This window comes from Diabrotica virgifera, chromosome 7 (genome assembly GCF_917563875.1).
Source record: "Diabrotica virgifera virgifera chromosome 7, PGI_DIABVI_V3a".
Lineage (NCBI taxonomy): Eukaryota > Metazoa > Arthropoda > Insecta > Coleoptera > Chrysomelidae > Diabrotica > Diabrotica virgifera.
In genome coordinates, this window is record NC_065449.1 from 16,007,364 (window position 1) to 16,030,437 (window position 23,074).

Here is a 23,074-nt window from a genome sequence, read left to right on the forward strand (position 1 = left end):
TTTTTAATATTTTTCAATATTATTAATGTTGCTATTAGGATTGAAAACTTTACCTTTCAGTTGCCAGATGACGCTAGTCACCTACTCCATATACACGTCAGTTGCAATGCGGGGATAAACTTTCATGGTTTGGGCATTTCGAGCAGAGAGCAATAAGAGTCGAAAATCGTCGATTCAGTGTGCTGGACTGCGCTCCCTGTTCTAAGTGAAAAATAAGATTGTTTTGCCTTCGCATTGCAACTGAATAAAAATGGTATACATTTTTACCGTCAATTTAATTTTTCTAGGTATTTTTGAGGCCATCTGTCTTCTTAAGCCATAGTAACACTTATTGGTGAGCTTATTGGGTTTGCCACATAACACACTGTTAAGCCCTAAAAAATATTGATTTTTGGCACTTAACCCAGTTTTTACTTATATGCTACATATTATTTTACATTTAGACTTTCGTACACTTCGTAAATAAATTCATACCACCGTAATAATCTTAAGCAGGTATCTTTTATTATCAAATAATTTAACATCACAACAAATAGGTAACAAAAAAATCGTCAAGTCAAAACGATGCAGTTTCTTCGTTGAAGCGCCTCGGCCCCTACCTACTCCAAGCCTAAGGCCCAATTGATTCCTTGGACTAGAAAAACGATCACGGGTTGCCATGCGACCAGCCACCTGATCCAGTCCAACAGCTGGCCGAACAGCACGTGTGGTTTTTCCCATGGATTGGAAAACATTTTCTTAAGATCGACTTTTTCTTTGCAGTACGGGCATGTTTGCTTCTTGCCTACTATACACCATCCGCGTATGCAGAATTCGTGGAATCTAAAACAAATATGAAAGTTGTATAGGAACGATAGATATCTGAGCAATAGCAAAATAGTACCAAACTTGAGCTAAGTTGATCAAACTGTGTACTTTAGATATCAGTTAAATTGTATAACGCAGAGAGTCAAGGTGAAATTAAATCCAGAATTGAGCAGACCAGAGCTACTTTTAGAAGGATGTCGAAGGTATTATGGAACAGAGACCTAAAATTAACATTGCAGATCTGCCTACTTCGCTGCTAAGTGTTCTGGGTCTTACTTTATGGTGCCGAGTCTTGGACAGTGAATAAAAGTGATCTAAATCACCTTGAGGCTTTCGAAATGTGGGAAATGTGTTGTTTCTATAGAAGAATTTTACATACTAGAACGTCTAAGCAAGACTACTGAGATTATAAAAAGCACCAAGTAGAGAGAGCTGGAGTACTTCGGACGTGTAATGAGAGGTCCTCAATATAGAATGCTACAAAATATTATGCAAGGGAAAATAACAGCAAAGAAGAAAGATTAACATGGTTAAAGAACTTGCGAGATTGGTATGGTATTGATACAAGCATGGTGATTAGGGTGGCAGTAAATAAGATTAAGTAGCTAAGATGGTAATCAACGTTCTGAAAGGTTATGGTACATGAAGAAAATAGATTTCTTTGCGAGCAATCCAAGATCCTTAAAGGAGTGTCGATCCAATTATGATGATCTTAAAGAAAAGGTCATTTATGACCTTGACAAAATACTATTCTAACAATAGAAATACACCGAATGGCTAAAACCGTTATACAGCGTTTTTATTTAAAACGGCGTGTGGCACTTGAGTGACGCCAGAAAAGAATATTTCTTATAGCGCGGTATTATTATATTATGTGGGTTTACGAAATTTATGTCTGCTTATTACTGAATTGTTGATAATTTTATAATAACACCACACAATTAAACTCTTTAAAATTTAAAGTTTCTAATTTTTTCTTAAAAAAATTTGTTTAATCATTTTAGTAATTTTCAAAATTTGTTAAATACAGTAAAACCTCGATAGAACGGACCTCTATTTAACGGACTTCGGATATAACAGACAAAAAATCCCTTCAAATTTTGAATGTAAAAAATATAAAAAATCGAATTCTGGAAGAAAATCAGCAAGAACAGGATACAAAAATTTGTTTTTTAAGAATTTGTACCAGCAGTGAGAAAATTTCAAGAGAAGAAATGAGAATACCGCCAGAAGAGGTAAAATGTTGATTGACTTTAGGCAACGCTCCAGCTCATCCCTCTGAAAATCTTGTACGTTCACAGGATGGCAACTTTAGTTATATTTTTTTGGCCAAAAAATACAACATCGCTTATTCAACTCATGGATCAGGGAATAATTTTGGCAACTAAACGAATATAATGCTGAAAGTTTTTAGACGAGGTAAATGTTGTATTACATGATGAAGATAACGTAGAGTCGTAGAGAATACAACAGGGCAGCATAATTTTAGAGGTTGATTATAAAAAAACAGCAAACTATAAAAGTGCAAACAAAACTTGATTCCTTTTTCAAAGCAGGCTTGCCGAAAGCAAGCGCGTCGATATCAAACAGCAGCGTCACTTCACAAAAATAAGACAATTAAATACAATTTTGTTTGTGTTTTGTCTTTTTTATTATTGATATTTAAATACATTTAAAGTGCACATGTGCTTCATGGGATTCCCTAGCCCTGGCTACTCAGAAAACGCATTTCATGAACGGAGCGGCAAGCAAGTAGGTGTTTGAGCTTCAAGAATAATAATGTTTGGGATGCAAAAAATATTCGAGGTGAATTGGCAAAAACAATATGGAAAATTCTCGAAAATAATTTTCTGCCCGAGAATATTCTCGCTGAGAATTTTCTGGCCGAGAATATTCTCGTTCTCGAGAATAAATTCTTGAGAATATTCTCTTCTTACATCACTAAGGCCAAGTATATCAATTTGAAAAGACATAACCCAATAACAACTTGGTTATGATGTATAACTTCGCAGAATTTTCAACGAAAACTTTTGATTTATAAATTCGCAAAGTCTGTGTTATTGCATTGCCGGTCCTGCAATACTTAGAGCAGATTTATCGATGGATTCTTATGTAGTTTTGTCTTCTGAATCCAAATCTGAAAACGGCATTTCGATATATCTAACCGTCTTCGAGATAATCAACCTCAAAGTCTAAAATGTGACGTCACAATCCTTTTATTTTCTGCCGACACATTAAACGTCAGCTGAAATCGTTGCTAGTAAGTAGGCTAGTTTTTTAATCTGAATTTGTTAAGCAAAGCATAGGTTATTTACATTTGACACTTAGTGAATGTCAAACTAAATTTTAAATTAAGTATTAATAAAATATCAATGACATTTGATAGTGAATTTAATTATTATATAAAATAAATACGATGTTCAAAAATACAATTTGAGTATATTTTGAAAGCAATAATTTATTAACAATTTTGAAACGGTTTATACGAGTATACGACCTCCCCTTTAATGGGAGTACCTAATGATAAATGGACTGTTCCATTTGTTATGAAATGAAAATTGTTATTATAGTCGGTTCGCTAGACTCAGACACAACTGGCTAGTGATTTTAGAAGGTAATTTTTTTGTTTTTTGACAATTTTGGCAAAATAATTATTAACTATTTAGCAATTATTTTTTTTGCCAAATTGGTAAAATTACTGACTAAAATCACTAGCCAGTTGTGTCTGAGTTTAGCGAACCGACTATATGAAATGTTGTTTGGAATAAATTAATTATGGTCTGATATGTGCAATTACATCCTTCTAATGGAAAAAAATATTTGAAAATTTTTCTCAAATTATGGATACCAACAACATTTTCATTTATAACTCTTTTATTTTTAATTTGACGAAGAAAAGTTATTCTTCATAAAAAGCTCTTTATGGTCTAAGATTTATGATGCAACCATCATATATCAAATTTTATTAATTTTATACGAGATATATAAAAAATATGAATTTCGATCAAGAGTAAAGTACCTTTATAGTTCACAACATTTAAATTAGAATGATATAATTGCTCATTAAAACATAATGTTTAATTCAAAACAACTTTTCATAACATCAATTTTCGTTAAATAAACAAAGTTTTCGTTATGATAATGCTCGCATTTTCAGCTTGTTTATAATAATCTTTTTTGAAACCGATGTCCGGAGTGGAAATCGAAACGTCGAACATTAGTTAGTTAAAAATATAATTTTCACTAGTAATACCACTAGAGGTCAAATTATTTCCGGAAATTTTTTTGAGATCATGAATATTTTGAAAATTTCCCGAGTCGCAGACGAGGGAAATTTTCTAAAAATATTCATGATCAAAAAAAAATTTCCGGATATTAATTTGACTTCGCGTGGTATTCGGTAAGAAAATTCCACACCAAATTTGCATTTGAAAATCCAAAGCTGCATGAACAGATTAATAGCGCGCCATAGCTTTGTCAGCAATTATTTAGGCTTTCAAATTCGTAATTTCTACTCATTGTAGTTGCATGGGAATACCATTTCAAGATAGAAAATAGTATATTCTTCAATTTTACATAAGTTTTGAGTAACTACAAGTGATAGAAAATTATTTTTTGGCGTTTTTAAAACTAAACTACGCAAAATTGAAAGTACTGAATGGGAAAAAGGTAAATAAATTAGTGTCTAAATATTATATATATCTTATTAGACATAGAAACTTAATTGAAAACATTCAAAGTCCTGCATTTTCGCCATTAAGAAGAGAGGAGGTGTCCGAAGAATGTAGAAAACATCTTAGCTTTGTAACTAAAATGAATCAAAACTAAATTATGTAAACAAATAAAAACCAGTCTGTCAAAAATGTTCTGTTATTGTAAACGTCAAAAAATTTCCACTATAATTCGCTGTTGGGTACCCCACGAGCAAAAAATTTCCGATAAAATACCTCCGTTGCCATGGTGATCTGTCAAAATAACGTATTTTGATTGGTTCAAAATTACAGGTGTGGAATTTTCATTACAATAAATAACTGTGGCTTAATCCCACGTAAACATACTGTTTAAAGTTTAAGTTTCGGGCACGTGCAAAAACATACAGGCATATCGAATAAGAAGTATTCACTTCGAAACCTTGTAAGAACTTACTAAAACTAAGGAGCAAATAATAATCGTATCAAAAAAACTACTTAAGTACTACTTAGTACTTAATAAATGAAATAATTTGCACACACATGTGTCTAGTTTATTAACTTTTACTATCTACATAACCTTGGTCTCATATGTGGGTGAAATTAGATAAAAATAAATTATTTATTCTACATAATGAGTCACATAATTACTAGTAAATATACGCCATTGTGTTACATGTTTTATAGAAAGTTTTTAAATGTACAGGCCTTTCTCCTGTTATTTCACCATCAACTCAATCAAAGTTCCTTTACTGTCTTAAGATTGAGATACAATATGAATATCTCAATATTAAGACAGTAAAGGAACGTTATATTATAACGTTTCCCTGCTCTGCTCAAAATCAAGGGCTTTTCCTATTGGTATCGTTTAAACGTAGGTATTCTACCCCATGAAAGGAAGTCGAAAAAGCACTTGAAAAAACGAAAAATTACTATTCACTATTTTTCAACCGGAATATTTGGGGGAAGTCAATAGAAAAGGCGTACCATGTCGTGGGTATCGAATTTTTACTGGGTTATGGTTTTTATTGACATTTAAGCAAAAAAAAATAGTTATTTATGAAACAATAAAACACTGAAAAACGTTTGTTTTCTATACTTCCACAAAATTTATTACAACTATGTTATTACTACAGCTGTTTCGGCAAAGTGCCTTTCTCAAGTGATATATTTTACAATGTGTTTGCCTTTTTAAGTCTTTAACTGAAGAGGTTGAGGAGTGGGGAGCTGTTTGTCTCGAGTTGGTCATTCAGAATTATATCTGTATTTTTCAATTTATTAATTTCCATTGATTCTAAAAGTGATAGCTTAAGGCCTTTATTTTGAATATGTAGAATTTGAAACTCTTCATTGAAAGAATGATTATGATCTAGAAGGTGAAGTGCGTATGTAGAAGTGTCTGTTTTTCTATTGTTGAAAGCCCTTTTGTGTTCTGCTATCCGTTTGTCAAAAGTTCTGCCAGTTTGACCGATGTAAGTTTTCGGACAGTCACCACAAGTTAGTTTGTACACACCACTCTGTAGTTGCTTTCTCTTTCGGCTTTTATTGTTTTTAATATGTTTGCTTAAGTTGTTAGTTCTGAAAGCTGGTGTTATTCCTTTCTTTTTTATGTATCTGGCTATTTTTGTTGTTATTTTGCCAGTATATGTGAGAGAGCAGAAGGTACTGGGTTCTTTCTGTGGTGGTGGATACACTAATTTCAAGGCTTTCTTATGGAGTTTTTGGTTTAAAATGTTGTTAACTGTTTGTTCGTTATAGCCATTGTTTACTGCTATTTGTCTAATGATATTTAGTTCTGTCTCGAAGTTATTTTTTGTCATAGGAATTTCTGTCAGTCTATGTATCATGCTATGGTAGGCTGCTAATTTGTGTTGTGTAGGATGGGATGATGAATTGTGTATAGTTGTGTCAGTATGGGTAGGTTTATGATATACGGAGAACTCATGTTTGTTGTGTAGTCTGGTAATCGTTACATCTAGAAAGTTTATGGAATTATTCTGTTCTGTTTCTATTGTGAACTCAATATTACTATGAAGTGAATTAATGTATGATAGAAATTGGTCAAGTTGTCTGTTAGTTCCTGTAAAGCAGACTAGTATGTCATCCACGTATCTCCACCAATATAAGAACTGTTTAAATACGGGGTGTTTAGAAATTGTTGGTTCATAAATATATCTGATAGTAATGGGCTTAGAGGATTACCCATAATAAGTCCTGCACTGTTGTTTGTGTAAATTTGATTATTGAATTCAAAATAGTCTTGATTTATGCAAATTTCAAGAAGGTGTAAAATTTCAGATGCAATGATCGGATTTGTACTATTATGTTCTAAAAGGTTTTTAACTAAAACAAAAGTTTCTGTAGGAGGAACACTAGGAAAAAGATGTTTTACGTCAAATGAAATTAGTCTGGAGTTGTTGGGCAATTGAAAATGTTATATTTTATTAACTAGTTCTAGTGTATTTTTTACGGTGAATTTAGGTGAAAATTTAGTGTATTCTGTAATAATATCTGACAGTTTTTTTGAAAGTTTATATGACGGAGCTGTATAAAAAGAAACTACAGGTCTTATTGGGTGGTCAGGTTTGTGTAGTTTAATAAAAGAGTATAATTTAGGGGGTTGTGGGTTCATAATATTAAGGTATTTCTTTTCTGTTGGATTTAGTATTGATTTTGAATTTTCAATGGCTAGTTTAATTTGTTTTCGGTATTTTTCTGTGGGGTCTTTGTTTAGTGTTATACTATTTTGGTTATTTAAAAATTCTATTGTTTTGTTATTATAGTCACTTTTATCGATAGCAATAGTAGTGTTACCTTTGTCTGCTTTTGTAAATATTATGTCATGTTTTATTGATTTATTTTTAATTGAAACGGCTATTTGGTTTTCTTTGTAACAGGAATTATTAGTTTCACTACCTACATCGGTAATAGATTTTGCAATGATGCTTTTTTCTATGTTATTGGCAGTTCTATTTAACGCTACTTCACATTCTACACCTAAATATTCTAAATTTTTTTGATTATTATGTCGAGGCAAGTTATGTTTGAATCCTTTCTCTAAAAGTTCTATCTCACTATTATTGAATTTGGTATCTGTTAAGTTTATAAATCTATTGAAAAAAGTATGATTTGAAAAATTTTTTGTATAATGAGTATTGAGTTTTTTACTATTGCAAATTAGATTATTTAGTTTTTTACATTGTGTATTATATTTTTTGTCCATTATATTATCTACTTCTGTTCTTACGTTAGAGTATAGGATGTCAAATTCTATATTATCTAATCTATAATGTAATTCTGAATGACATGCCTTAAGATAAACAACTATAATATCTCGTTTCCTGTACTGGGTGCTTCTATCCCGTTTCAGCCATCTGGTCTGGCTTTGTTGGATACCTGCTATCGCGGCGGCACTGCGGTTGTTGGTTTTTAACTTTATGTATTTCGGGAAAACGTTGTATTTCACGCACATGTTAAGAAACCAGATATTTTGTGTTGTTAATCTACGCTTTAAAAGCAATCTTGAAAACAATCCATCAATTATTTATGAAACAGTTCGTGAAGTATGCTTTTTGCGAACGCACACAATGTTTAGAGCACGAGCGATAGCGAGCGAGTGCTATAAATTGTGTAAATTCGCCAAAAGTACTTCACGCACAGTTTCATACAATATTTTATCTACGATAAACAAATAAAAAACTGTAACTCTTTGTCACTGGAATTCATTTCTATTCTACAATTTTTAGAACTTTGACATTTAAAAATTAATTAAAATTAAATTAAAAATGATAAAACTAAGCATTGCAGATGAAAACGTTCAATAGACGACTTTCTTGAAAATATTTGCACTTTAAAATTACATTCTCCTAATTACAAAATGTTAATAAACAAAAAAGTTATTGCAAATTAAATCTGAGAGTAAGCATTTTTTTCAATTGTTTTTAATTATTAAAATAAACAATAATAGTTATTTATGATATAAGTGTTAAACGTACACGTTTAACGCACGCATGTGAAAGTTCACATGAGTGCCTTAAAAATGTACTTTTTAACACGCATATCATACAATATTTTTTCTACAAACGTAATTACAGGACAATATCTACAAAAACTTTTACTTGAACGTGACTGACATTCCATTTTTTATTTTTTTGACATTACATCAAAATTGTCTATACGGTCAATACGAACTGCAGTGCCTTAAAAATATTTTAAAGCATTAGTGCCTTAAAGTAGCATTTTTAATGCTCGTATGGAGTGCTAAATATTGCATTTTTAACACGGTTGTAGAAAAAAATATTTAAAACACATTTCACAATATGAGTTTTTATGTAGTTACTATATATGCAAAGGATACATCAAGCAGTTTTAAAAAATTTGTTAATAACAATATTATATTTAAAAAACCATAAAGAAGTAAAAGCTTCGTTTGTACAACGGTATAAAAAAGTTTATTAAAAACCATTAAAAGTCATCCAAAAGGATTCACAAAACGTTTTCGATCTAGATCAGATCATCTTCAGCGCGTTCTGCTTAGTACATGAAACTAGCAACCTTATGAAATTGGTAACATCGAGAAATATGGTTTACCTTATACTTATTACCATATATTACATTACATTATTAATATAAACCATATTTCTCGATGTTACCAATTTCATAATGTTGCTAGTTTCATGTACTAAGCAGAACGCACTGAAGATGATCTGATTCTAGATCGAAAACGTTTTGCGAATCCTTTTGGATGACTTTTAATGGTTTTTAATAAACTTTTTTTATACCATTGTACAAACGAAGTTTTTACTTTGTATGTTTTTTTTAATTATGGTATACAGCCAGCTACTGGGATTTTCCCATTGATTTTTTTTAATATTATATTTGTTTCTAATTCGGTTTGTAAAAAATAGCTATTTGTATAACAAGGGAGGAAAGTGCTACTTTTCCTCCCGAGAATGAAGTTTACTGCCCGACGCGTAGCGGAGGGCAGTAATCATTCAAGGGAGGAAAAGGCACTTTACACCCATGTTATACATATGGTTTTTCCACCTTCCTCAAATAACAAGTCATTTTTTCAATTTTACTTAATTTATTTATGCAACTAACCAACAAAATTTATTAGAACTAATACTAACAAGTAGCATAGAGTTATATATTAGCATAGAGAGAGTGTCATTCAGAGCGAAGTGACGACACCATCTTTTTTATTTGGATTGGCGCTGTTTCACTCTTACGCATAGTAAAGCTGCTACAGTTGTCCTCCTCTTCCGTGCCTATATTCACACTGAATGTCATCATAGATTTTCGATACAATGTGTTAGAAAGAGATGCAGCAAACCAGTCCATGAGATCTTGTCGACAGGAAGCACGGAAGGTAGGCTCTCTCTATGTCAATATATACCTCTATGACAAGTAGGTACAATATAACTGTCAACTGTCAAATATAAGTCAAATTATTAATGTAAACATTGTTAAATCAGAATAACAATTTACTGTTTTTTACCATTCTGCAAAATACAGAGTGTTTTTAAATAAACGTTAAAATGTATAGATACTTACGTAATAGAAAAAGGATATTGTACAGGGCGTCAGTAAGTTATATTTCATGAATTAAATACCATGACATCACTTTTACTTTTCCTCCCTAGGGAGGAAAAGTACAATTTTGCTCCCTAAAATCAGGTCCGGAAAAGTATACTTTCGGTAGAGGTAGGTGGAAAAAGATATTTTCAAATGGCTGTACAGGTGCTTTGTCAATATTTATAAGGGTTTTTTTGGTATGATTTTTAATTGTTTAATTACTATTTTGTTAATAATTGATACAGAATGAAGTATCATTTTTCGCCCTATAAACAATTTAATTATCTGCACCGGTGTTAACTTTACAAAAGGACAATTCAGTGTATTATATGCATAAGAGTTGAGATTGTGGAAAATTGTTAAAGATAGTACACCAAAAGAAAGGTCGCCGAAGCTGCACGGTGAAAGGAATTTCTTTTAAACTCATGAAAACTGAAAACGGAGAAAACTTGAGACTGCAATATCTCTGATTCTACAACGTAGAGCGACAGCATAGAAAAAAAAGTAAATTGTTCCCTATGTTATGGTAGAGTGTTCTTTTTTATTTGGTGTACCTATAGTTTATTTTTTAACCAGGAGGAGTAAACTAAAAAGACATATTCAAACCCAAGAAAGTCACTAGAATAATAACCAAATACATCTTCTTTTTTGGTTGATCTAGTCGGCCCTCAACGGTAATCCATAAATATTATATTAAATTAATACGTCGCTAAAGAATTCCAAAAACAACTGCTTTTTATATAAAAGCAGACTAACAATCTAAAAATTAAAGGAATAACAAAAAACACAAAAATCGCCGATATAACTTAATTAACCTATGAAATGTCACTAGTGTCAAAATTTGATAAATGTCATTAGTGTCAAAATTTTATAACAGTGGAGTAAACCTGCGGTTGGACTAATTACAAACAAGCAATACAGCGCGGTAAATTTGAATCACTCCTCTTGGTTAAAAAAACAAACCATAGCTTGTTTAAATAATAAGTTCTTCCATATTTCACCTCTATAAAACCAACCACTAAAGATTTAGGTTTTTTTTTGCATTTTTTCGATTTGTTTATTTTTGAAGTTATATACTTCTTTAGTCAGTATGGCGCTAGTTGCTAAATCTTTCAAGTTATGTATAAATATATCAGTGCAAAAAAAGGTATGAAAAGAATATATTAGTGTTTTTAGTAAATATATTTATTATAATTTTTGTGTCTTTGGATTATTCTTCCTCGGGAGGAAGATATCTAAGTATTATTAAAACATTTATATTTATTATACATATTATCTCGACAAGCGAGACCTGGACCTCGATTTTTGACCCTTCGCTTCGTTATCGATCATTCGCTATCTGTACACTAAACAGATACGAAGCGAATACGTTCGATAACGAAGCGAAGGGTCAAAATCGAGGTTCTGGCGGCTGACCTCGTATTGTGTATTTCTCGCTGTGTATTTTCGCTCAAGGTCAGCCGCCAGCTATCGTTTGTCAGATTGTAATACTTCACTTCGTCTGTTTGTTACCGTGAATTGTCATTATGTCACCCGTGTTGAGCTGGCCCCCCCCACTTGCAAAAATTAAAAAACAAATAGCCCTGATTTATGAGCTATTTATGAGCTCTCATATTCCGCAAACTAAAAATTTTGAGCTCGTTCCACTGAGCAGGAATTTAATACTCTAGTGGGGGGGGCTGAGTCAGCCCCCCCCACTACTTAAAAATAGGAATATTGAATCGGTTTTTGCGGCAGAATTACGAGCTATTTATGAGCTCTTGAAATTATATAGTTTCGATTTTTGAGCTCATCCCCTTCACCCCCAAACAACCCTTTAATTGATTTAACTTAAGAGAAAGATGCTGAGAAAACTTAAAATATATCGTATTGCGGATATAATTCATATAGCTTATATACACTAAGAATAAACTATTAAATCAAGAGCATTTCGATTATTGAGCTACAACCCCTTCGCAAGAAAACCACCCTATCTTCCCGGCTTAAGAGAAAGTTGTACTTAAAATGCATTAAACTAATTATTTGGCGACTACATATCATTTAATAATTTATAAGCTTCCAAATTACGCGCATTTAGATCAGTAGATTGCAATTTATTTTGTATAGTGCAGTCACTGAAGGTAAAAATCAACGATTACCTTCAATTTCGGTGAACCTTCATCGATTTTCACGAAAATTGGTCAGTAGTTAGAGGATACGTCAAGAAACAAAGGTGACATGGTACCACCTTGCGCCTTTACCCTGAGGGTGGATACCGCCCCTTCTCGGGGGTGAAAATTATTTTATAAAAAATAAATGCACAAATCAATAAAAAAACAAATTAAAAGCAAAATTTATTATATAAAGTTAATAAAATAAGTCAATACTTTTTAAGTTATTAAAGATCAAAGATTTTAATTATTTGTGAAAAAAATGCATGTTTTGAAAAGGTTTTTTGTAAATCACTGAAAAACTTTAAGTTTTTACAAAAAAGTTAATAGTAGTTTAATTCGTATAGCTTATATTCTAAGAATAAACTCTTAAATCACGCGTCTTTCGATTATAGAGCTACAACCCCTTCGCAAGAAAACGACCCCATATTCCCGGCTTAAGAGAGAGTTGTTCTTAAAATAATTTAAATTAATTATTTGGCGACTACATATCGTTTAATAATTTATGAGCTTGCAAAATATACGCATCTCAATTATTGAATTGCCATTTTCTTTCTATAGTGCAGTCACTGAAGGTAAAAATCAACTAGTACCTTCGATTTCGGTAAATCTCAATTTATTTTCACGAATTGACAATAACAACTTGGGGTTTTAGCCTGGGGTATATGTCACCGCTTCTCGGGAGTGAAAATTACTTTATTAAAAATAACCCCACAAATCGAGAGAGGGACAAATTGTAAGCAAAATTTGTTATATAATGTGATTAAAATAAATCAATACTTTTTGAGTTATTAAAGATCAAATATTTTAATTTTTGGAAAGAAAATGCATGCTTTAGAGCGATTTTTCATAAATGACTCAAAAACTGTAAGTTTTTACAAAAAAGTTTTCATCACTAAAATTGAAGCTAATAAAAAATATAATAAATTGCTTACTTGAAAAACCCTTTAATGTTAATTTAAAGTAGGTAAGTTATTGGTAATTATTATTATTATTATTATTAATTATTATTATTAAAGAAGAAAAAGGAGCCGAGGTCTAGGACCTATATAGCTCCATTTGACTAAAAAGAACTATGCAAAAAGAAACCTAAACTTAAGACTACATACGACTTATAAATTAATTTAATTTAAGAAACGAAAAATTATTGTTCCCGTGATACAGAACTAAAAGAGTCATATTTATTTTTGAAGCAATTTACAGATACAGCCCCGACGACGTCGTGTGGAAGTGAGTTCCAGGTATAAAATATTCTATTGGATATAGAGTTCTCACGACATTTACTGTGAAACTGTTGTCTGGCTAATTTGTATGGATGACCCCGCAATCTAAGGTCGTTACTCAAAGGGAAAAGATGTGATAGATCTATCCCAAACTTTCCCTGTAACGCTCTATAAGCAATTATTAAATCCCCACGAAGTCGTCGGTCCATAAATGTAGGATAATTTAAGTAGGTTAACCGTTCTTCGTAGGAAGGACGACGACGGCCATAAGGAATTCTTGTTGCCCATCTTTGCACAGATTCAAGTCGATCAGAATCCCTTTGCCAGTCGACATTCCACACGGGTCCGGCAAACTCCAAAAGAGGTCTTACATATACACTAAAGAGAGCAACAAAATTTTTTGGCGATATCTTAGAAAAAGTCTTAGATAATAAGTAAACTGATGTTCTAGCTTTATTGCATACCGACTGGATATGTTCAGACCAAGATAATGTTAATTAAATGTATATTTTTTCCGCGACTGTTAAAATCTAAGGGTTCAAGCTTAAATAACGGGAAAGAGATGCATTTTATAACACTTAGGTACTAAATACTTGTCAAAGTACTTAGAAATACCTATGAAAAATAAGATGCAGAAAAAGTTGATAGTATCAAAATCCGCTCACCAATTTTCGTGAAAATGAATGGAGATTTACCGAAATCGAAGGTACTAGTTGATTTTTACCTTCAGTGACTGCACTATAGAAAGAAAATGGTAATTCAATAATTGAGATGCGTATATTTTGCAAGCTCATAAATTAATAAACGATATGTAGTCGCCAAATAATTAATTTAAATTATTTTAAGAACAACTCTCTCTTAAGCCGGGAATATGGGGTCGTTTTCTTGCGAAGGGGTTGTAGCTCTATAATCGAAAGACGCGTGATTTAAGAGTTTATTCTTAGAATATAAGCTATACGAATTAAACTACTATTAACTTTTTTGTAAAAACTTAAAATTTTTCAGTGATTTACAAAAAACCTTTTCAAAACATGCATTTTTTTCACAAATAATTAAAATCTTTGATCTTTAATAACTTAAAAAGTATTGACTTATTTTATTAACTTTATATAATAAATTTTGCTTTTAATTTGTTCTTTTATTGATTTGTGCATTTATTTTTTATAAAATAATTTTCACCCCCGAGAAGGGGCGGTATCCACTCTCAGGGTAAAGGTGCAAGGTGGTACCATGTCACCTTTGTTTCTTGACGAATCCTCTAACCACTGACCAATTTTCGTGAAAATCTATGAAGGTTCACCGAAATTGAAGGCAATCGTTGATTTTTACCTTCAGTGACTGCACTATACAAAATAAATTGCAATTTACTGATCTAAATGCGCGTAATTTGGAAGCTTATAAATTATTAAATGATATGTAGTCGCCAAATAATTAGTTTAACGCATTTTAAATACAACTTTCTCTTAAGCCGGGAAGATAGGGTGGTTTTCTGGCGAAGGGGTTGTAGCTCAATAATCGAAATGCTCTTGATTTAATAGTTTATTCTTAGAGTATATAAGCTATAGGAATTATATTCGCAATACGATATATTTTAAGTTTTCTCAGCATCTTTCTCTTAAGTTAAATCAATTAAAGGGTTGTTTGGGGGTAAAGGGGATGAGCTCAAAAATCGAAACTATATAATTTCAAGAGCTCATAAATAGCTCGTAATTCTGCCGCAAAAACCGATTCAATATTCCTATTTTTAAGTAGTGGGAGGGGCTGACTCAGCCCCCCCCACTAGGGTATTAAATTCCTGCTCAGTGGAACGAGCTCAAAATTTTTAGTTTGCGGAATATGAGAGCTCATAAATAGCTCATAAATCAGGGCTATTTGTTTTTTAATTTTTGCAAGTGGGGGGGGGGGCAGCTCAACACGGGTCATTAACCCCGAGACTATAGAGCCTAGAGACTTGAGAGCTCGTATCGTTATTAGTATAGCATTCGGCTAGAGATCGAGAGGTCTTGGGTTCAAATCCGGACCATTCCTATTATTTTTTTTATTTTTGGAAAGTGGTAAGCATTACAATTAGTTTAATATTTAAATAAAATTAAAATAAACTGTTTAAATTATATTTATTTCGTTGAAATCATATAATAGAAGTATAACTTCTTACGTGCGTACAAAGTACACACACATTCTTTTTTTACCATTTTTAGTAGTCAATTAAGTTTACACTATATATTTTAAAATAATAGAATGTTTGAAACCCAAGGTACTGGCCTTAAATTGTACAATTAAAAACTTTATTCAGTTACCTCTTTTCAATCATTTAATAGTTATTTATGATATAAGTGTTAAAAGTACACGTTTAAGGCACGCATGCAATTCACATGAGTGCCTTAAAAATGTACTTTTTAACACGCACATGTCGCACATCATACAATATTTTTTTTACAAACGTAATTACAGGACAATATCTACAAAAACTTTTACTTGAACGTGACTGACATTCCATTTTTATATTTTTTTTTTTGACATTACATCAAAATTGTCTATACGGTCAATACAAACTGCAGTGCCTTAAGGTGATACAGTAGCGATCAACAGGTAGCCAAAACGCGTTCCAAGATTGCGGCTGTAATTTTGAATATTTTTTCGAGATATTTGGCACACGTATTCGTAATATAATAAAGAATGGCGGTACAGCGCCCAATTTGAAAAATATATTAATATGTGGAAATTACTCTGTAATTAAATACAATATTAAAAAAACGAGCCTGTACCGCCATTAAGAAGAACAAAAAAATACACTTTCTTCAAATAAAATTTTTTATCCGATGCCTAGATTTTGTGTCATTTTGGAACTACTAATAAAAAATTTTAGTAGTTCCAAAATGACACAAAATCTAGGCATCGGATAAAAAAGTGTATTTGAAGAAAATGTATTTTATTGTTCTTCTTAATGGCGGTACAGGCTCGTTTTTTTAATATTGTATTTAATTACAGAGTAGTGGAAATTACTTATAATTATATTAATATATTTTTCAAAATTGGGCTCTGTACCGCCATTCTTTATTATATTACGAAAACGTGTGCCACATATCTCAAAAAAATATTCAAAATTACAACCGCAATCTTGGAACGCGTTTTCGCTACCTGTTGATCGCTACTGTTTCCTCTTGAAAGTAGCATTTTTAACGCACGTATGGAGTGCTAAAAATTGCATTTTTAACACGGTTGTAGAAAAAAAACTTTAAGAAATTGATATTAATTTTCGAGAATACAATAGTTATTTATGAAAAAGTTCGTGAAGTATGCTTTTTGCGAACGCACGCGATGTTTAGAGCACGAGCGACAGTGAGCGAGTGCTATACATCGCGTAAGTTCGCAAAAAGTACTTCACGCACAGTTTCATACAATATTTTATCTACGATAAACAAATAAAAAAACTGTAACTCTTCGTCACTGGAATTCATTTCTATTCTACAATTTTTAGAACTTTGACATTTAAAAATTCTAACTTCTTTCAAACCACAAAACTGTCAAAACTTTTGTTGTAATTTATTACTCGCATGTCGTCATGATGACAACGCGAAAGTTAAGGATATTTGATTAGGTATACGAAAGTGTGCCAAAAAAGTGCGAAAAAGTAAATCTCATTTAAAATACATTGTTACTTAATTATTTATATGGGAAATAAGCCACAATTAAAATGAAAAAAATAATTTTATTAACGTTTCGACGCCCAAATCGGGTGCCGTTGTCAAAATACAAAATATTACTAAAATAAACAAAAGTGTTGTTGCTAAGCAAAAAAAATTCTTCTAATAATTTATTTAATCTCACTCATTTATATTGGCAATTCAGACATATATTATACATTTTAAAGTAGAAGACTTTAAAATGATATTGCCAATATTTATGAGTTGCGTTCCTGGGACGACTTACTAAAAGATAGTTCATTCGATTACATGAAATTAACCCCAACTCAAGAATATCCGTCATAAAAAATTATAGCATGTGATATGTCTTTAAAAAGAGAACCAAATGCAACGACAGTAAAATTCTCGCGTTAGAGACTTCATAGTAAATCACAAGGGAAAACCAGGAAAAACCCTGTGATACTATCCCGACATCGTAAGTATTTGGTCTTACATTAATTTACTCTCAAAAAATAATAGCAAATTCTGACTTGTAACATGTTTAAATTATAAATAATATTAATAATACTAGATATATAAGTAATACTAAAATATAAAATATATACTAGCTCGATATTATTGACTTACTAATCTTGGTATTTTCTTTCGATTGACTTCCCCTTTCAGTATGGGTAACCACATCCTACTGCATTCTACCATAGTTGGGGTTAATTTCATGTAATCGAATGAACTATCTTTCAGTAAGTCGTCCCAGGAACGCAACTCATAAATATTGGCAATATCATTTTAAAGTCTTCTACTTTAAAATGTATAATATATGTCTGAATTGCCAATATAAATGAGTGAGATTAAATAAATTATTAGAAGAATTTTTTTGCTTAGCAACAACACTTTTGTTTATTTTAGTAATATTTTGTATTTTGACAACGGCACCCGATTTGGGCGTCGAAACGTTAATAAAATTATTTTTTTCATTTTAATTGTGGCTTATTTCCCATATAAATAATTAATCATAAAAATGCCACAAGGAAATAGCTTCAGAACAACATTGTTACTTCACGCACACTTTAACTCCTTCACGCACTGCTATCTATAATGACAGTTTTCACAAGCTAAAAACTTATACATAATATGAGATAGAGTAGATAAAGATACTTACACATGCTCACAACTTAGTTTATACGTATTTTCTATGACCCCTTCTTCATCTTCGCTAACTAATAATTTATTACCACATACGGCACATACTGAAGGATCCAAATTTCTTGTACTGATCCCTTGGGGTGAATAATACTGAAATAGTTAATTTGTTAAACTAAAATTATATTTATTACTTAGCAAAAAATTACAACTTAATAATTATCTCAAATTGTACTGTAACTAAAATACCTAGTTATTTTCTGTGAAACTCTATATTTCAATTTTTTGATATATTTGTTCAATCTAAAAAGTATTCAAGTATTCAAAGGTTCAAGTGTTGGCCTGTTCCAGCTTCAGCTTCTATTCGTTCCTATCGTTCGCCTTGATTTTCCTATTTCGTAAGCTTAATACTCGTAAGTCGTCTCCAACCTGGTCCTTAAATCGTGTTCTGGGCGTGCCTCTGCTCATCACTTCATCTTTTTTCCACTCCACCTGCTTTTGTTATAAATGTGTTTCGACAGCTCCATCTCGTCCATGCTCTCTAACTACCACCGCAACCTGTTTATTTTGATGGACCTATTAATACTGGTAGTAGAGGATCCGATTTGCACCGATCTGTTTAATGGATAAATATTATTGGATACTTATAAAGTTATCAATTACAAAAAACAAGGGTTGCCCGATCTAATCTTGTTCTAACTATATTTAATTAATAATTAAAAAATTACATTTTTTTTATGAATTTAAAAAAGAAATTTCGACCCGGGCTGATATTATTTCAGATTTTCTGGATCATTCTAAACAAAAAAGGTCTTTTGTAATTTTTTTTAAGTTGATCGTTTTCGAGTTATAAACAATTTAAAACTGAAAAAAGAGCGAAAGATGACAATTTTCAAGGCTCAAAAACACAAGTAAAAAATATGATTTTTATAATCATCGAGTACATAAATTCAAGTTCAAACCTTTTTCTATCAGGTCCCGATAAGAATTTTAGCCATGTTTTATTCTAAGACATATTTTTTTTAATTGTTAATGAGGAAGCTTTCTTATGGGGAGACGGGCATTAACAACTAAAAAACAATGTTTCAGAATGAAATAAGTCCAAAAGCCTTATCAAAAACTGATAGATTAAGGTTTGAACTTGAATTTAGGTACTTCTTAATTTCAAAAATGATATTGTATGCTTATGATTTTGAGCCTTGAAAATCGTCATCTTTCGTTCCTTTTTCAGTTTTAAATTGTTTATAACTAGAAAACGATCAACTTTAGAAAAAAATTACAAAAGACCGTTTTTGTTTAGAATGACCCAGAAAATCTGAAATAATATCTGCCCGGGTCGATTTTTTTTAATTTATAAAAAAAATGTCATTTTTTAATTATTAATTAATTATAGTTAGAACATGTTAAATTACATATCCACAAAACAGCTCCAAATTATAGCGCCTACGCCATAATTCCTTTTCCTGCATGCCTTTATTATAAATATGTCTGAGAATTTTACGTTCAAAACGGCCAAAACGTAATTGAAGACGCGTTCTGACGCGTAATTGAAGACGGTCTTAAATCAATATTTTCGTTCTTTTTGTGACTATGTTTGATGTTAAAAGTCTCTTTAATTTATGGTAAACTCTATTTGCTAGATGCTAGATATGTACAACTGTTAATTTCTGCAGTTAGGTAGTGTATTACTTTAGTCGATTTGTGAGTCTATATAAATTCTCTTACTTCTTCGAAAGTATATGTTCCAACCGTTAGATCTTCCGGTTTTGTTACTTAATTATTATTTGTCACCTTTATATACTTAGTTTTATTAGTATTTACGTGCAGCACCATTATATTTTGCTTTTGTTTCCAATGCCGTGGATGATTGGAGCAGGACCGTCTTTTTTCTTGCCATGATATCGATTTCATCCGTATTTGTACACTTCTATTATTTTCTGGGCAGATTATCGGAAAATAGGCCATTTTTAGGAAAAGTTATTTACCAGCAATTTGATTGCTGGAATCGAATCTTATGGTTGTATATATTAATAATATAAATACGCAAAGTCTGCAGATAGTGTACTACTTTTTTTATAAACAAAATGGCGCCCGAAAATCGTGTTTTTTCAATTTTTGCTCTATAACTCCAAAGATTTTAACTTTGCACCAAAAACACCCAAATAAAAATTAACCATAATTAAATTCTGCATAGAGACGTGTTTTTCCCGATTTACTTCGACGAAAATTTTTCTCGGAAAATGCGGGTTTTTCCAACAAAATCTTTAATTTTCAACTAAAATTTTAGATAAGTAATTGTTTACCAATAATTAAATAACTTGGTAATATAGAAGCTCTTTTCGTATAGATTATAATTCCAGAAGCCGATGGAAATTGAATGAACAGTTTAGCAACAATTGAATTGTTAATTAAAACTTTACGGTCGCTATGATAACCACAATAATTATGATACACAGAAATAACTATGATTTTTATATCAAAAGATACTGTACCTATCTAATGTACCTTACAGAATTGAAATTGGACTATTTAAGCGGCCTCAGGAATATTTTAAAATTATAAACAATCTTTTGGCTTATAAACAAATAGAATATCTCGAAAAATATTAAATTAAATTAAATCATGAAAACGGTATTGTAAAAAAGCGGCAGGACGCTTCTTCTAAAAAAAAACGTTTAATTGTGATGAGTGGTTCCTGAGATATAACCGGTCAAAGTTGACCGGCATTTACGGCAAAGATATAAACAATAGGATCATAATTTTCGAACCATCACCTTTTTATTTTTGTCCTCTTTCTCCACACCAATTTTCATATCTTTAAAATACTCATAACATATTATTATAATAAAAACTATCGATATTACGAGTGAAAATTGCCAAAAATAGCAAAATTCCAATCAAAAATTAGGTTTGAGAAAATGTAATCTCAAAGTTCAAAATCGATATACGTTAAAGAAATGCATTTTCTCGGCTTCCCATGGAGCAATTTTCTTCATTATTTTTTTTGTTCCCAAGTAACTCGAGTAGAGCCATCTAACTAACGCATTATTAAATGTCAAAGTTGCTTTTGTTTTGTTATAATAAATTAATTTATTTATTATAACAAAAATTTTTAATTTGTTTAAATAAAGATTGTTTAAATAATTATACAGCTTTCAAATGAGAATATTTGTGTTTTTAACGTTAAAAGGTACACTAAAAGTTTACCTAATGAAAGTCTACAACTTTAAAAAATATATAGTTTTCTTTTGTTATAAATAAATTAATCTATTATAACAAAACAAAAGCAACTTTATCATTTAATAATGCGTTAGTTAGATGGCTCTACTCGAGTTACTTGGGAACAAAAAAAAGTATGACAAAAATTGCTTCATGGGAAGCCGAGAAAATGCATTTTTTTAACGTATACTGATTTTGAACATTTTGTACATTTTTTCCAACCTAATTTTTGATTGGAATTTTGCTATTTTTGGCAATTTTCACTCGTAATATCGATAGTTTTTATTATAATAATATGTTATGAGTATTTTAAAGATATGAAAGTGGGTGTGGAGAAAGAGGACAAAAATAAAAAGGTGATGGTTCGAAAATTATGATCCTATTGTTTATATCTTTGCCGTAAATGCCGGTCAACTTTGACCGGTTGTATCTCAGGAACCACTCATCACAATTAAACGATTATTTTTTTTAAAGGAGGGGCCTGCCGCTTTTTTACAATACCGTTTTCATGATTTAATATAATATTTCCCGAGATATTCTATTTGTTTATAAGCCAAAAGATTGTTTATAATTTTAAAATATTCCTGAGGCCGCTTAAATAGTCCAATTTCAATTCTGTAAAGTACATTAGATAGGTACAGTATCTTTTGATACAAAAATCATAGTTATTTCTGTGTATCATACTTATTGCGGTTATTATAGCGACCGTAAATTTTTAATTAACAATTCAATTGTTGCTAAACTGTTCATTCAATTTCCATCGGCTTCTGGAATTATAATCTATACGAAAAGAGCTTCTATATTACCAAGTTATTTAATTATTGGTAAACAATTACTTATCTAAAATTATAGTTGAAAATAAAGATTTTGTTGGAAAAACCCGCATATTCCGGGGAAAATTTTCGTCGAAGTACATCGGGAAAAACAAGTCTCTATGCAGAATTTAATTACGGTGAATTTTTATTTGGGTGTTTTTGGTGCAAAGTTAAAATCTTTGGAGTTATAGAGCAAAAATTGAAAAAATCACGATTTTCGGGCGCCATTTTGTTTATAAAAAAGTTGCACACTATCTGCGGACTTTGCATACCTATATTATTAATATATACCATCTTGTATTTTGCTAATTAGCCCAGAGTATTAATAATAGCCTATCTCCCTATCGAAGTCCTATTTATGTCTGGAAAGTTCTTGATATTCCGTTCTACACTTTAACCTTACAGTCGACTATTAAGAGGGTTATTTTTGCTAAGTGTATTGGGATATTGAATTGTCTACTGTCTACAGTCTACACTGTCTTAGGCACATGATAAATGACAATCCACAAACAAATGGTGAGTATCACTTCCATACTCATGTTTTTCCAAATTGTCTTGGAAGGAATATTTGATGGATAGTTGATTTTTCTTTGCAAAACCAACATTTGCCTGTTATGCTTTCACAATATCCCGACAGTCAATCGTAAATAATGTAGGCCAACATTTTGTAGGTCACGTTTAGGAGGGTAATTCCTCTGTAGTTATCACAAATTGTTTGATCTCCTTTCTTGTGAATAGGACTTCCCAATCTTCTGGTAGTTTTACTTGCTTCCAATTCCTACTTATATACAACAGGTCAGATTTTTTGTG

At 31.2% G+C, this 23,074-nt stretch overlaps 1 protein-coding gene across 1 annotated transcript in view; it reads right to left on the reverse strand.

The window, feature by feature from the left end:
• Positions 1–482: 482 nt before the first annotated feature.
• Positions 483–23,074, reverse strand: part of LOC126887913 (RING finger protein 121) — a 31,229-nt gene continuing 8,637 nt past the window's right edge. Inside the window, exons 6-7 of the mRNA XM_050655837.1 lie at positions 18,250–18,383; positions 483–822 (exon numbers count right to left, since the gene is read on the reverse strand). Of these exons, the coding sequence (XP_050511794.1) occupies positions 600–822; positions 18,250–18,383 (357 nt within the window). The 3' untranslated portion in view covers positions 483–599. The remainder of the gene's footprint in view (positions 823–18,249; positions 18,384–23,074) is intronic.